Source organism: Mustela erminea, chromosome 18 (assembly GCF_009829155.1).
Source record: "Mustela erminea isolate mMusErm1 chromosome 18, mMusErm1.Pri, whole genome shotgun sequence".
NCBI lineage: Eukaryota > Metazoa > Chordata > Mammalia > Carnivora > Mustelidae > Mustela > Mustela erminea.
The window spans coordinates 20,472,173-20,488,926 of record NC_045631.1 but is presented as its reverse complement, the minus strand read 5'-3'; the positions used below and the strand labels follow the sequence as shown (position 1 = coordinate 20,488,926).

The 16,754-nt window shown below is 52.1% G+C and overlaps 1 protein-coding gene across 10 annotated transcripts in view; it reads left to right on the top strand.

Moving 5' to 3' along the window:
• Positions 1-16,754, top strand: part of KSR1 (kinase suppressor of ras 1) — a 148,301-nt gene that overhangs the window by 85,146 nt on the left and 46,401 nt on the right. The window contains exon 1 of one of the 10 annotated variants that reach the window (XM_032322291.1): positions 6,432-6,756. The exons of the other annotated variants lie outside the window; for them this stretch is intronic. Coding sequence (XP_032178182.1) covers positions 6,640-6,756 — 117 coding nt within the window. The 5' untranslated portion in view covers positions 6,432-6,639. Of the gene's footprint in view, positions 1-6,431; positions 6,757-16,754 lie in introns of those variants that run through there. 10 annotated transcript variants of the gene reach the window in all.

Here is a 16,754-nt window from a genome sequence, read left to right as displayed (position 1 = left end):
GCGCTCTTTGGGCCTCCCAGGAAGTGTTTGCAAAGGGCTTGCCCTGGGAAGAGACCGGCGAGCAGATGGTCACTTTGTGGAAACCTTCGTGTAGGGGCATTTATCTGGAGACCAGCGCCATGCTTGTTTGTGTGTGCGAGAGGGTGCAAGAGAACACTAGAATTGTTTTAGGGACACTAAAACCCATGCTGGTGAGAAGGCTGGGTTAATCATGAGGACAGTGAAAGGTGAGCCATTGCTGGTGTGGAAACCTGGGGCACAGCATGGAGGAGGGGCTCTCAGGCCTAGCACCGAGAGCACGAGAGTGATTCGGAGCAAGGTGCCTCCACCCTCCCCAGACACCTAGAGTCACACACTGTGACTCTTTCCACCCTCCCTGCCAGACCTTCCACAGGCTAAACATCACAGCTTCGTGTTCTGGCTGTAGCTCAGGGGGGAAATGATTTCAGAGCCTGCTGGCATGAAGCCTTTTTTTTTTTTTGGTTCAGCAATTTCCCTGTTGGAAGTTGCTAGAGGAAGTGGTGAGCACTGGCTGGGATCCATCCTAGCCGTGAGAGGTGAGCGCTGCAGAGGCCAGGACCCCAGGGCCCAAGCCAGAGGCCATGGACTCCCCTGAGGAAGCTCTTACTGGTGGCATTTTCTGAACTGAAGATGCAGGCGAGTCCGGTAAGGGGCTTTTGTTAAAGCCCTGACACAGCAAGTTCTCGATCCCTTCTCCTCTACTACTCTCACGTTCCCATGTTTGAAATCAGGCCTTCTCTTGGGGATGGGAAGCGAGCTCCCTGGGGTCTGCCGCCATCTTGGTTTCCCACTGGCTGGGAGTGACCATGGCCCCGTGTGGGCCCCGATGGGTGGGCTGTGTGAAGCCAAAGGCTGTGGAAGAATAAACCAGGAAAGTGAGCTGGTGTTTGGCTCCTGGGTTCAGCTTTAATGCACGTGAATCCTGCTGTCAGTCTGCCGGTCATCCCCACCCTCTCCCCGGGGAGCCAGAGGCCGCACTAGGCAACGGCGTTGCTCTTGGCAGCTGGGAGCTGCCTCTGAATGCAGCATACACTCTCTCTGGGCTGTGTGGGGAGACCCAGGCCAGCGTGTCGGCCTCGGCGGCCTGGGGCTGCTTGCCACTAGGGATTTGAGGCATCAGGACCAGCCCAGCGGGATGGGGAAATGGAGGCCTGGTGGTGGGCAGGGCTGCTGTGCCCGTGTCACCCAACCAGTCAGAACAAGAGATGGAGGTGGGATATGGAAGGAAGGTGGCCATTTTGTGTTAATCCTTATACCCGGGGGAGGGGGTGGGAGAGACCCCCGGTCCCCATACTGTGTCCGAGCAAACTGACGTTCAGAGTCACCTGTCAGGGTCATACAGTGATGATAGCTGGGTCAGGATTCTCAAGCCAGTCTCCCTTCCTTGACTCAGCTTCTTACTTAGATTAGCCCAGCCCGGGGTTCCTGTATGCCACTGTATGATTGAATTGAACTCTTTGAGGACGCCCGGGTGGCTCCGTTGGGTAAGCGTCTGCCTTTAGCTCAGGTCGTGATCCCAGGGTCCTGGGACCGAGCCCCCACATCAGGCTCCCTGCTCCGCGGGGAGCCTGCTTCTCCCTCTGCCTCTGTCTGCCTCTCCCCCTGGTTGTGCTTTCTCTCTTTCTCTCTGGCAAAAAAATAAATAAATAAAATCTTCAACAAGAAAATAACTTGCTCTCTTTCTGTCTCCCTCCTTCTCCCCTCCCCCTTCCTTCCTCCCTCCCTCCCTCTGACCTTTTTTCTTCCTCTTCCTCCACCTTTTCTGTAATACCCACTCATCCTATATCCATTGATTACTTACTCTGATTAGTTACCACTGGAGATTAATTGATGCACAAAATACAGTCTTCCCTGGGGGCTTATCAGGTGGTGGGATGTACACAGCTACAAATAGCCACCATAGAAGCAGGCTGACGGGCCCCAAGGGAGGAAGGGCTGAGATGGGGCCTGATACAGAGCTGAGGGCCTTACTGTGTTGTCTCCTGTCCACCCAGCCATGCACTCATTCGGTTTATACTTAGCTCCTGTTAGGTGCCAGGCCCTGTTCTAGGTGTTGGGCCCGCGTTCCCGTCCTTACTGAGCTGGCATCCATCCATCCCTCTCTCCAGTTGATGAAGTGGTTTATTTTCTGAATCTGAGCCAAAATCCTCTGTTTTAAGCTTTAAGTGTGAGGTCGCCCCTGGTTTTTAGAAACCTGTAAAAACCAGAGCATGACTGTTCTGGTTAGCCCCCCATACTGGTTGGCATTTATGAATGGTGAGCCCATCTCCTCCATCCTCTGGATTTCTGGGCTGCCAAGCCCAGTGAAAATGGACTAGACCAGGGATCCTGTGCCATTCGGGCAGGAATCTGGCTGTTTCCTTTGCTGCTCTGTCTCTGCCGCCTGGCACATTGAAGGTGTCTTGTTGAATGAATGACTTCAGATCAGATCATCCAAAGAGTTTTGGTCCCTTGGGCTGAGGGATCTCAGGAGTGTTCTTGTCTGGGCTCGTGAAGGTTGAGTTTTGGGAGTTTCTGGGGAATGGTGTCTGGGGGCTGCTGAAGGTGGCTGAGATCAGGGTTCCTGAGCTGGCTCCGCTGTGTTCGGTGAGGGGCTGGACTTGGTCTAGCTGTGTGCCTGTAGCCCTGCTGTGGGATGACTTAGAGTTGCCTGAGCTACCTCTGGGGCCACCCAGCTCCTGGGCTGTCAGTTTCTATCGAGTGTCCCTTCCTCCGGGACTGGCCTTAAAGGCAAGATTGCTCTAGAACACACCTAACCAGCCTAGATAGATCACTGGGAAATTCTTGCGTCAACACCACCCTGTTTTAATTATTGTAAGCAAAAGCCCCTTCTCTCACTACCGTTCTTTTAAAAGAAAATCAACATAGGCATTTTGGTGGCTTGGTTCTCATCCATATGCTTTTGGGGAGGTAGCAAGATTCGAAATAGGCAGCCCCGAACCTGGTGTTGGGAGGCAGACAGAAACTTGATTTTGCTACTTGTTCATGGACAAGCCTCTTACCTCTCAGCTTGTTTACTTGTCCGTCGGTTGTCTAGCTAGAAACTAAGCAGTCATTTCTCATTCCTTCTGCTTCCTTACTTCCACGTTGGATAGCAAAGCTTGCTGGCTCTATTTCCAAATACATATCCCAAACCCACTTATGTCTCTTTTTTTTACAATGCTCCCTGCCACCCTAGGCCTAGCTACTACACGGACTTTGCCGTGGCACCTACATCACTCTCTCTATATCTACTCTTGCTCTCTCTTGCATTTCTTCTCCTTTTTATAAGCCAGGAGTGATTTTTCTTAAAACCCAAATCTGATCATCTCGCTTTTCTGAGTACGGTCCTTCATTCAGTGTCTTGCCCTCAACATAAAATCCAAACCCCCTTCGCTATTACCTGTAAGGCCCTGAAGTATTTGGCATCTGCCTCCTTCTTCCACACCGTCTCCTGCCCCTCCTTACTCTTGGCCTTGCGTTCGAACACGTCAGGTTTCCTGTCATAGTTCAGGGCCTTGGTATGTTCTGTTTCCTTTGCCTGGAAATTTCTATATTCTCATGGCTAGGATCTGTAGAAGTGGGATCTTCAGAGAGGCCACCCTGTCTAAAATTAGATGCCCCCCCCCCCGCCATGTCTCAACATGCTCTCTCCTTTTAGCATTCATTCATAAATTTCAGTTACATATTTTAGTTTATGTTTTCTATTCTGTGTTTCCTATTAGGATGTAAGCTCCCTAAAGAACAGAATTACCTATTTCATTTGCTATTTTATTCCTAGCCTGGAATAAAGTGCCTGGCACAGAGTTAGTATTCATAGTGGCTGTCTGTCGATGAGATGGATTGGCCGGGGGTGGGGGGTGGTTAAATAGATGGTCCAAGGGTACGTAGTAATTACTTACTTAGTACAAGCTATTATATTCTCCTCTTAGTTAGAATGTTTCTGTAGCAAGTTCCAGTGCTGACTGGCTTACACCAAAGACTTTGTCAGCTTAAGTAATAGAGGTTCAGCGAGGTCTGGATGCGGAAGCCCACATGATGCTGTTAGAGTGTACTTCTCGGCCAGACCCACACCACGTGGCAGGCACCAAGGCCACCAGAAGCGAAGCCTCACTTCTTCCTGCATCATGGCGGTGCTTGTCGGTGGAGAGCTTCTGCCCCAGGACTGGAGCTGGAAAGGCTCTGCATGGCCTACCTTTGGTCCCATGTTACCAGAACCAAGCACAAGGCTAGGAAGATGGAACACACCTGTTGGCCCACACTGGGTCACAGCTCAGCCCTTGAGCAGCATGGCAGAGAAGGCGGGGACCTGAAGGGTAGACCTGCGCTCTGGAAATGGATTCCTGGAGGAAGGACAGCTCTGTGGACGGCAAAAGACGTGTATTAACACTCACATACCCAGATGACAAGAGTGGTTGGTTCTACCGCAGCTGTTGGGGTGCCTGCCATCACCAGGGGCTCTCTGTGGGGCCGGGTCACCTGGCTTTCCCGTGAGAGTCACAGGGGTGGCCGCTGTGCCCTGTTTCCGTCAGTGAGCAGGACTCCTGTGTCTGCAGGAGACCCAGGGCAGACACAGGAGACCCAGGGCCTCAGGCTCGAGATGGTGCGTGAGGCCTACACCTCAGGCTGTGAGGGGAGCAGCAGAGATCTCATTTCTATAATGTAATCGGTGAGCCTAGCCCCTCGTTTTTTGTTTTTAATGACATTTCTCATTTTCTTCACTCTTAAACTAAGATTTATTTTAGATTAGAAAATGTAGAGAAGCAAAAGAAATGAGTTACCTGTAATCCTTCACAGAGCCAATCATTGCTTCTTGGCTTTTTACTTTTCTTATTTTCCTAATATCCAGTAATTTACCTGGATGTTCACTTTCAAAATGTATAAAGTATAGAAATTAAAATGATAATTCCACCATTTGTTGATGGTTTACACCATCATCTTACTACTCTGAGGAAATGCTATAAACATTTAAGTGCATTTCCTTCGAGTCAGCCTTTGTTGTTGGCTTTTTTTTCTTCCTTTTTTAAAATGAAGTTTATTCATGAATTTATGCTCTAAATTTTTTTTTTTTTTTAAGATTGTTTTATTTTTAAGTAATCCCTATACCCAGTATGGAGCTTGAACCCACAACCCTGAGACACAGGGTCACACACTCCATTGACTGAGCCAGCCAGGCGCCCCTGGGCTGTTAATTCTTTAGTGAGTGTTCCCATCCTGCCTGGGGCTGAGCTATGAGCTTTACCTGGAGTGTCTCATCTTAGTCCACCTGGGCCACTCTTAACAAAATACCATAGGCTGGGGGCTTACTGGGAGCTTATAGGCAACAGAAGTTTATTTCTCATAGTTCTGGAGGCTGAGAAGTCTAAGACCAGGGTGCCGGCAGGTTCAGTGTCCGGTGAGAACCCACTTCCTGATTCAGAGACTGTGGTCTTTCTGCTTTGTCTTCACATGGTGGGAGAGGCCAGACAACTCTCTGGGGTCTCCTTTATAGAAGGGCACTGATCCTTTCCTGAGGGCTCCAGCCTGATAACCTGATCACTTCCCAAAGGCCCTGCCCCCTCATACCATCACCCTGGGGATTAGGTTTTGAGGTGGGGGTACGAATATTTAGTCCTATAGCAGGAGGCAATGCTTGTATGCCCAATATGCGACTGAACTAGAGAAACTGATGATGTCACTTACCTAAGGTCACCTAGATGGTACATGTCGTGGCCAGGATTCATACCCAGCTCCAAAGCAGGGGTCACAAAATACACACACACACATTTTAAATTCTCGTAGATGGAACCACGTGATACATTCCTTCTGTGATCCCTGAACATTTCTTCATTTTGAAATGTTGCTTCATTTTGAAATGTTGCTTCATTTTGAAGCAACATTTTCTAAATCTAGAAATTACTAGAAATTCTAGAAATTAGAAATTCTAATTTAAAGAAATTACTAAATCTAGTAATTACAAATGTTCATTGCAAGAAAATTTGAAAATTAAAAAAATAGCTCAGGAAAGAACAAAATTCCCCCCCGTACATGACTCCACCAGCCACTGATAGGCAGCCCCTTAACTTCTTTTACATTTTTCTTTTTCATGTGCATCGAGTAAAGTTCACTGTTGCCAGCGTATCCTTCTAAGAGCTTTGACAGCCGAGCCTCATTTTTCATGGCTGTCTTGGGTGCCATCTAGGGCATCCAAACCAGCCAGCCCCAAATGTCTGAGAGCTCCAGGGGGGTTGGGGGTAATTGGAGTTCATGTGGGGAGTGGGGTTTCCCCAGATGATGATTCACTGGAAGGGGGGCTATGGTCATGTTCCTTGTTGACTGAGGTCAAACTTTCTGGAGGTGAGCAGCGAGGCAGAGAACACTTCTCTGTCCATGGCCTGATATTCCGGGTATCCTGGTTGTCCGGGTCCCTGGCTCTAGGACCCTGCAGTGAGGCCCACCAGAGCCTGAGTGTCTCACAACCAGCACCTGCTCCGGGAGGTATGTGCTGACTCCCCAGCTCCCAGGCACAAACTATTTTTGGCTACAGTGACTGTTCAGTACAGTCATGAAAACAGAAACTCCTCTCCCTGCCTTGTCCTTCTCTGAGACACCACACCCGGGGCTGCGGCTACCGGGGGCCCTGGGCTTGGGCCCCTCACCATGCATTGCCTATGGAGCTGGGTGATGGCCAAGGCTGCAAGGGGCACGGGGACCCCACCACCTGTGGTCCTGCAAGAAACAGGAAGCCTGGACCAGCGCAGGCTGGAGGGTTGCAAGGTAGGTGCTGGGGTCCGGGATCCGGTGGCCCTTCTGCAGGTCCCCAGAACCAGTACGTTCAGGCTGGGCCCCGAGTTCTTGCTTTGCTCATTGTCTGTAGAACGTGTCTGGAGAGATCTAGATTATGATTTCCATTTCATTGTTTCATTCCCTGAGTCTTTTGTGGTACAGGCTGGAGAACCATCAGGATCTTACTGGAACAGATCTTCCCCATTCTTCCAGTGAATGAATGACTTTTGGCTTGTTCATGCTTTGGGTTTGAACAGGATACATCCTTGTTCTGAGCCTGCTCCTTCTGTAGGGAGCTTAAGAAATGAGACTTGTTTAGGTAGCCCCAGCCCTGCCTGTCAGGGCTCTGGTCACCCAGGCCAAGGAGGCCAAAGCGTGTAGAGGCTGTGAGTGCTAGCGTGGAGTTACGTGGGTCAGGGTCCCCTCCGGCCTCCGGCACTCCCTGGCCATGTCTTCAGTGAGTCACTTAATCTCTCTGAGTCTCCCTTTCCTTAGCTACCGAGCAGCTGTGCGCAGGCCCACTACACGAGCAGCGACAGGAGCAGTAGTGGTTATTTTTATGACTAGACTGTTTGTGGAAAGAGGAAGCACGTAGAGAAGCTGAGTAAGAATCAGCGTGCCTCGACCCAGGGCAGGTCTTAGGCCGCGTTGCAGGACTTGGGTGTTTGGGTGTAGCTGGTGTAGGGTTTGCTGCTGCTTAACAAAAAGAAGGAAAGGCTGAACTGTCATCGGTGGGCATGGGTTGGGGTGGACAAGAAGACGGAATGGAGAGTTTCTGCCCACTTGCTATCTTTTAAGCCACCAAGACATAAGAGACTTGCTGGGCTCTGGGTGAGGCCATGAGCCCTGGAAGCCTGTTGCTTCTGGGTTCCTTAGGGCTCTGGGTCCACAAGGCAGGCACCTGGCTTGGTGTCCCTCAGGCTAGCACCTTTGGAGGTGATTCTCAGGGCAGATTTCAGGGTAGTCCATACCCTTGGCTTACCTCTTAGAGCAGCTTGGAGACTCTGGCAGGAATGAAACCTTTACATCTGGGTCAGGAATGCCCATAATGAACAACAGTGAGCTCTCTCAGAGGCCCGGGATAGCCTGGTGTCAGACACTGGCAGGGGTGTTGGGAAATCTGGGCCCTGGTCTTGGTGCTATTGTTCAAGGTGACTCAGCACGGTCTCCTCACCTCTGTGGTCCTCTGTTTTCTCCTCTATAAAGTGAGTGTTGGACTAACCTGTTTCTAAGGTCCCTTTTAAACCCTGCCCTTTGACCATGGCAGAGGAAGGATTTATCCTTCCATTGCATCTGAGTATCCAACCTCATGAGTATCCATTAGCCCCTTTCATGCCCTCACACCTTGACGGCACCAGGGAGGCCCTCCTTGGCTCAAGTCTTGGCCATCCTCTTGGGCTCCACTGGGTTCCCCTACTTTGAGGCCCATTCTTGCTGTGGGGCAGGAGTTGTTTACAGGGTTTCTGGAAAACTACAGAGATCTCCTGAAAGATCTTGGTCTCCTGAGTGGATGCCCTTGGGAGTGGCGTGAAAACAATGCGGCCCCTGTTTTCAGGTGGAATGGCCTGGTTCTCAGGTCTCTGGCCTGGGCGCCCTTTGTGTGGCTCTGCATATCCCCTACCCAGATAGACAGACAACCAACCCCAAAGGACAGACAGCATAACTGGACACTAGCGCGTGCCATTCTGGTGGAGGGGTCTGTGATTTCGCTCTTGGCCCCAAGGTGGGGCCAGGCACATACCAGGCCTGGGCACTCTCTGGTGCGGGGGTCCTCGGTGGCTGAACTCAGCTCCCGCCTGTGGGTATGGAGGAGGAAGTAAGAAACTGTAGACCTGTCTGGGAACCCTCTTTTTAATGGTGTGTTTGGATCTGGAGAGCCGCAGGGGGCTCCTACCAGCCAAGAGTAAAGGTGGCCACAGGTATGGCAGTGCCCAGGAGCCCCTGTCTGTGCCTTTGCCCTAGGAGAGCTGAGGTTTCCCATGGGAGATCCATCTTAAACCAGACCCTGCTCCCTTGCACCCTCTATGTGGGATTAGCAGGCATCCCAGTTTGCCAGGTACAGTCCCAGTTTAGGGCCGTTGTCCCTGGGCAGTTAGAGCTCCCCCTCCCGCTCTGAGGTCCCTGTGGGAAGGGTCCCTCATATACCCCTCCTTACTCAGTAGCCTCTCGTCACACAGCTGCTGGCCTGGCTCGCATCCTCCTTGCCCCCTGCTCGTCCAGCTCTCACCAGCTGTGTCAACTGGGGATGGCAGGGAGGGCCTACTGCTCTGGGGAAGTTGTACCCCCCACCCCGCCTCCTGCCCTACTTGTGCAGGAAGGGACTTTCCTGTTTGCCAGTTCCCCAGAAGTCAAGCGTCACCCCAGCGTTCGTGGAGCCATCTGGCTGCTGGCAAGCTGTCCCCCTGCCTCACTCTGACCCCAATCTTATCTTTGAATGTGCTCATTTTTGTTTATTTGTTTTAGAGTATTCCATTTCTGACTTGAGGTTTACTCTGGAGTCTAGTGGACAATAGGGCTTTTTTCCCCTCATAATCAGCAAACATCCTGGGGGTAGAGACCTGGCCTTGGAGAAGCTCACGTGTCTCCTGTCTCTGTTTTGGGAGTAGTGCGTGTGGAGGGGTAAGCATGCAGCCCCGAAGCGTGTGTGTGCGTGTGCGTGTGTGTGTGTGTGTGTGTGTGTTGGGGAAGGGATGGTTTTTTTTTAATGTGGGACGCGTCTGGCTGTTTTCAAACCACAACCAGGAGGAGCCGTTTTGGGAATGTGTGTCAGTGACACAGAGGAAGGTGACAAAATGCAGGTGGCCTGAATGGCAGGTGGGGACCTCCCTGGGGGCCTCTCCTCTGTGTCCCCTTCTGCACACTGTGTGTTGGGGGGACAGACAGGGAGAAGACCTGTTGGCACAGAGCGCGGCAGGAAGGAAGGAGCATTGAGGCACAGGGCCACGAGTTGATGGGACCCCGCAGAGTTGATGTGTGTGTGTTGAGTGGCTGGATGACCCCCTGGGATCTGGGGTTGCCACACTGTGCCCCATGGGCCAAGTCCGGCCCACCACTGGTTTTTGTAGTTTTCATATTTTAAAGTGCTAGGTAAAAAGCAAAGAGGACTGTTGGGTGACACCTGAGGATGATAAGACATTCAAGTTTCAGCGTCCATAGTTTTACTGGAATGTGGCCTCACCCATTTGTTGACATCTTGTCCCTGGCTGTTTTGGGATCTAACGGCAAGGTTGGATGGTTCTGACAGAGACCATATGGCCTGCAGGGCTGAAGATCATTCCCTCTCTGTTCAGGAAAAGCTTGCCAATCCCCGTTCTAGGTACGTTGGGGCTCACGGGAGACACAAGACAGGCTCTCCGGGAAGATAGGGCTGGCCCCTGGGGTGACAGCCCACGCCACCAGAAACTGGAAATCCTGTCCCAGGTGGCGTTAGGAAGCACGGGTGTCCTCCAGAGGGCACGAGGAGAACGTAGGGCCTTGGAAGGGAGTGTGGGGGAGAAGACCCTGGGAGGTCGCCAGCAGGTCCTTTTAACCCCACAACCAGAGGTCGACTAAGCTCTGCACAGGGGTAAGGGTGGGTATGGAGCCGGGCAAACTGGCTGTGACCTATGATGCCGAGTGCACTCTGCCCTGGGCAAAAGAGCTCACTTGATAGAGTGGATCAGAGGGCATCAGCGCAGACAGCGCCAGTTGGCTGGGAATAGGAAGAGGTGGCCAGGCCTCAGTCTTCCCAGTCAGGCTGTGTGGTCTCGGGCAAGTTACCCGCCCTCTGAACCTTATCACGCACCTCAGGATGTTAGGAGGACTGTGAGTGTTGCCTTCTGTAACTCATCTAGCAGAGCACGTGGCCCCTAGGAGATGCATAGTAAATGCTCATCACTTGCCCTTTTCCACGTCCTCCTTGGCTCCTCTCCTTTGACTTGCATCCCTCCTCTTCCACACCTTACCCCACCGCTGCCCCAGCTTTCTGAGGCTTTTAAGCCCAGACGTACAAATGCATAGGCCAGAGACAGCCACTCGCTGAGGATTCCAGCCCGGCTCCCCATTCTCCAAGCCCCCACCCGGTCTTACAGGGGGGAGGCAGGCAGGCAGGCACAGACCTCTCCTGGGACATCTGGAAGCTTGGGCTAGGCTGGGGTTGAGTTGAAGGAGTGTGGGTCTCATGAGGAGACAGGCAGCTGTCCACCCCAGGGCCCAGCCTCCCCTCCCCCTGGCCAGACCTGCCTTCTGGGCATTCTCAGACACCTTCTGTCGTGGGCTACTTTAGTCAGACTTAAGGCCCTGCAGCCTGTCTCTTCTCATGGTCCCCACCTGAGCAATCCTGATTTGATTGGTCTGAGGTGAAATGTGAGCATCAGGACCCTTTTGAAAAGCATCCCTTCCCCGACGCCCTCCCCCAACCCCGCCAGTGATACCAGAGTGTAGCCAGGGTTGACAGCCACCAGTCTAATTCAGCCAAACCCACTCATTTTACAAATGATGAGACCAGACCCCAAGAGAGGGATAGGGACTGCCCAAGGTCATGGGGGTTCCAGTGAGCAGGTCTGGCCCTTCCTTTACTATGTTGTCCGGCTGGAGGTAGTGGAGAGAAGCCTTCCACAATGTGGCTGGCTTCTCCGGGGAGTGGGTATTTCTCATTTCCCAGCACCGAGATATAGGAGGAGACTGGGCCCAGGACTGGTCCTAGACCGAGCCAGTACCCTGTGGACAAAGTTGTCTGTTGATTGCCATGGAAACCCTGGAAGGCTGCCCAATCCAGGCCCTCACTGCCTCAGCCCCACCTGTGCTTCCCAGAATTTCCAGCTGTTGTCTCCCAAGTCTCACTGTTCCTCCCCCTCAGCCCCAGCCATGGACAGAGGGCAGGGAGGAACATCTGGCAGGTGTTGCCTTCCCAGCTGTAGGCATGTAGGCTCCGCACCTGGGCCACCAGAACAGCAACCTTGTTCTTCCCCTCTCCCCAGCTGCCCCCCTGGCCTCAGAGGAGTGTAGCGGTCTGTGTCCCCATCCACAGGGCTCTGGGGGTCCACCTCTGGCCTCTCTGGTGTGACTAGTCCCAGGGGAGCATCTGTGGTAAATGATTCTGGCCCTCTCATTAACCCGCAGCCACGGAAGTGGGGGGTCAGGGGACAGCCTGCACCCAAGAAATCTGGATTCTGCAAACGGACCTGGAGAGCTGGAAGCACGGATCCATCCCACGCTCTGGGACCAGAAGGCTAACTAGAAACACAAGGTGTGGGTTTGCCTCTTGGCCTTCCTTTAACCCCAGCCTTCACTGGAATTCTGCCCGGAGCTGCCCGGGTTTTTGTACATGGCCCACGCACAGGTGTTGGAGCCCCTGGCATCCCCCTTCCTGACTGACCATGGCGAGTGTGGATGGCTCTCCGTGTCCACCAGCACAGGTTTCTAAGTATAGATGCCAGGCAGCCCCGTGGCTGCTGGTAAGTCCCAGGATGCCATCTGATCCTTAGCCTGGCCCCTGACGTGACCTGCAGCCAGTTGCTGAGGGGAGGGTATAGCTGTGTTTGGCCGGGCCCATCCTGGACTCCTGCTCTAGAGAACAGAACCGGCAGGTGAATCATCATAGACCGGGAGTGACCTCAGCCCTCCACCAACCCTCCTGTCTAAAGGTCATCCAGAAGAATAGCCGCCTGTCACCTGCTGGAGGACATAAACTAGGACCTGAAGGAACTGGCCGGGAGCCAGTGTTCTTGGCTCTGTCCCCAGTTCTTGCCACCCCACTGCTGTGTTCAGGTGTGAGCCAGAACCTTGCTGGAACCGGTGCTTGGGGTCCCCTGCACTGCCTGGGCAGCCCTGTCTTCCCTTCTTGGTTTCTAGTTCACGGTTTCTTTTTTGACAGAAGCTGGGATGGGCGGGGTAGGAATTCTCCTCGAAGCAATATGGACTCTCAGTCTTCACCCCCTCTCAGGAGGCCCTCCTGGGACTATGGGGCTTCTTGGGCTTGAGGGGGGCTTCAGAGCAGCTTCGCCTGCCTGCTCGTCGGCGGGCATGTGAGGTTACCCACAGCAGCTGGTGGGGCTCATTCCCTAATGTGCTTTCCATGTGGAAGATGCTCCGGAGAAGTTGCACATGGTCTGAAAGAACTTTCTAACTTGACCTCAGCCGGGCCTGTCACTGTGGGTGGCAGATGACATCCGTGTGTGAGGTCGGGGGTGCTGAGCTGCGTAGGGCCAAGGCTGGAGGAAATAGCAGGCCTGCCCAGCCACTCACCTAGCCGGACTGTCATCTAGCTGGAGGTCCTGCTGAGAGCTGGGGGGAGGGGGTGGGGACGGCCTTTTCTTTGTATATGGGTTCCCCTGGTTCCAGCATGCTTGCAAACCCTACCCCGCAGGCACTTCCCCACCTTGACTGAACTAGCTTCAGGTCCGAGAGCACTTGTAGGCATTGAAAAGCCCAGACAGTTTGTTTTCATGGTGGGGTCCCAGGGCCAGCATGCGACACCTCACTGAGAAGGCCAGGCCACCCCAGCAGTGGTGCCCAGGGCATCTGCCACAGGGCTGCCTTCCTTCTCCATTTGCCTACAGAAATGAAGCTTTAGAAGTTGCTAATCAGACAGAACCTGGGAAGGTGTCCCATTCTTCTCATAGGGTCTCCTGGCTCAGGGCTCCGTGGGACTCAGGGGTGTGGTTGTTCGTCTGCACAGCTTTGCATTGGTTGCTACCATTTGAAAATCAGCTATTTTGTTTATTTATTTATTTTAAGATTTGATTTACTTATTTATTTGAGAGAGAGAGAGATTGAACATGAGCAAGGGGAGAAGGAGAGGGAGAGGGAGACTCACCGCTGAGCAGAGGGCCCAATGTGGGGCTCGATCCTAGGACCCCAAGATCATGACCTGAGCTAAAGTCTGATGTTTAACTGACTGAGCCGCCCGGGTGCCCCAAATTAGCTATTTTAAGATAAAGATCCAGATTTTTTTTCCCCATTATTTTCAATTTCTTTTCTCTAAAGATGGGGAGAGAGCAGTGACAGGGAGGGGCGAGGGAGGGAGAGTCTTAAACCAGCTCCACACCCAGCACTGAGCCCAACGCAGGGCTTGGACTCACAACCCCTGAGATCAAGACCTGAGCCAAAACCAAGAGCCAGACACCTAATCCACTGAGCCACCCAGGTGCCCCCAGACTTCCTTATAGTGAGATCCGGCAACCCTCCCATTGCCTCCCCTCAGATCCCAACACTGAGTGAAGGCAGAGGGTGGTTTTCTGATTAGCATTGTCCTGGCTGCTGTTGGCTTTCTTTGTCCAGTAAAGAAGTGTCTTTACTACTTTTGTCTCGAATAAAAGACAGCTGGGAGGGCCCCATCCTCACTGGTCTCACGTCTTCCCAGGGCCCCACCCTGAGGCTTGTGTATTTGAAACCCTACTCCTCTGGGTAAGACCTGTAGATAGCTTTTAGGTAGAGTGGAGTGGTCCCTCTCCCCACTGCAGTGATCCAACCTTGTAGCAGGGGGGAGGGGTTAGGGGGTGGAAGGAGCAGTCAGAAATGACGACCATGACTGTGTGCTAGCACTCTCATTTCTTTTTTTTTTTTTTTAAAGATTTTATTTATTTATTTGACAGAGATCACAAGTAGGCAGAGAGGCAGGCAGAGAGAGAGAGAGAGGAGGAAACAGGCTCCCTGCTGAGCAGAGAGCCCGATGTGGGACTCGATCCCAGGACCCTGAGATCATGACCTGAGCCGAAGGCAGCGGCTTAACCCATTGAGCCACCCAGGCGCCCCGAGCACTCTCATTTCATAGATGATGACATGTGCTGTTCACACCTCGAGAAGCTAGGCCTGTCCCGGGAGAGGGAGGAGCAGCTTCAGCTGTAAGTGGGACCCTGGATCGGCTCTTCTTCTGTCCCAGTCCCCCCAGCTGCCCCCCAGGTTTGTCTTCGCTGACCCCTGGTTTGAAAATGGAGCATAAGGAGAGCAGAGGAAAAGGAAGGTGGCCTCTGCTGCCTCCTTCCTGTGCCGTGGGCTGATCCGTGAAGCCTCCTGGCAGTGGGAGAAACTTTCCACTAATTCGAAGCTTGAAGGGAGTACCTTTTTTCTTCCTTTTTTTTTTTTTTTAAGGGAATGGATTTGAACGTATTCTTTCTCTTTCCTAGGGGGTTACTTTACTTCAATAAAGAACAAAGAATTTCCATTTCATAGTGTAGTTGGGGTTTTACGTTTTTTCCAGAAAGCAGATAGAAATTAATTCCTTTAACTTACTTTGAAAAAAGTTGTTTCCCCTCAGGGTAGCTCTTGCCTTCCCAAGCTTTTGACAGGTTGAGGAATGGCAGTGGTGGCGGTGGGGGGATGGGGGTGGGAGGGGGGTGGTGGATAATCGAAGGAGCTTGGGATCCCACACAGGTGGGATTGGAGTTCCTTAGATTGTCCTTCCTGAGGTCCCTGGGACCCCGGCAGGTGCGCCTCACCACCCATCCTTGGCTGAATTGTGTTGACCTGAGAGAGTATGCGGGGCAGTGGGCACGTAGTCTTGGCAGGTGGTTTGTCATAATAAACGAACTGACTATGTTTAAGAAATGGAAACTTGGTGTGGGTGGGGAACAGAGGAATAGAAAGACCGACTGGAAGGAAGAAAAGCCCTATTTGCATGATAATTAGATTGGGGATTGGGTTTCTAAGGCTTGTTTCTGAATCTTTGTTCTGGAGAACTGCTGAGTCATCACGGGGGTGGGGGTGGGGGATACACATTTGGTGAGCATAGAGGACGCCCCAGGGTGGGATGGTGGGTCGTTTTGTGCAGGTGTGTAAAGGTCAACGTCACTGCCATTGGTTCGGGACAATATCGCCAAATTGGTTTTCACAGCAGAGGCAAGGGAAAAGATGTGAAAACTGCATTTTGATGAAGAGTGCCTCAGAGGCCAACAAAGGGAACCACATGGATTAAACAAAGCTGCTTGCTGGGGACGTTTATCTGACCAGCCTCCTGTCTGTGCTGTTACCAGCGGTTTCCTGTAATGTTCTTGTTTTATCATCTGGAAGAATTTCTGATGACCAAGGGCTTGTCCAGTCAATGATAAGCTGGTGCATATTTCATATCTGTTTTTCCAAATTTATATGTGAATGCTCTAAACAGCTAGGAGATTCTTGTCCACGGTCCTGGAGATTGAAGAAGATACAGACAAGACACGGGGCATGGGGTGTGAAATACGGCCAGACCCCAGGCCCCGGGGCGGGGGGGCCCACCACCAGCATTGCAAACCCCCCCCCCCCAGACTATTGCTCTAAGGACTCACAGCCAGTATCTCCCGTCAGCTTCAGTGTCGATGCCTGAGTCTATGATTTATAGCAGCATGAATGGACAATACCTCTTGTAGAAGAAAATCACACTGCTTGCTGACATCAATGAAAATGAGCTTAGATTCTGAAGAACTATAAGCTTTATGTGAATCATTTGAGGTGGGATGTGTGGCCTTCCCTGACATAGAATATCTAGAAAGGGGCTGAAAAAGTAGAAAAATCCTGATCCCCAGTCCCACCCTCCCTTCCCTGCCAACCATCAGGTAGCTCTTGGAACTTTCTTTATGGCGCTAAGCCATATTATATTGCTTTGCAATGACTTGTTTTTTTTTGTTTTTGTTTTTGTTTTTTTTTAATGTCAGTCACTGGAGGACAGAGACGCATGCCATCTTCCCGTGTGTCTGCTCCAGCCTGGGGATCCCACATGCCTCAGAGTGGTCAGAGCTGGAAGGCTTTCCTTCCCCCTTGATGAGAGAAGAAAGAGCACAAGCTTTGAAGTCAGGCCTTGATTCAAATATTCTCTCTCTGTATTAGTTTTCTGTTGCTGTACAACAAATAACCACAAACACAGCAGCTTAAAACATCCCCATCTCTTAGCTCACGGTTCTTTCGGAGGAGAAGGGGATAGAGGGGCTCAGGCTGGCTCAGCTAGCTTCCCAGCATAGGATCTCATCAGGCCCAAGAATTTAAGGTGTCAGCAAGGCTGGCCTTTTATCTGGAAGCTTTGGAAAGAAGCCGCATCT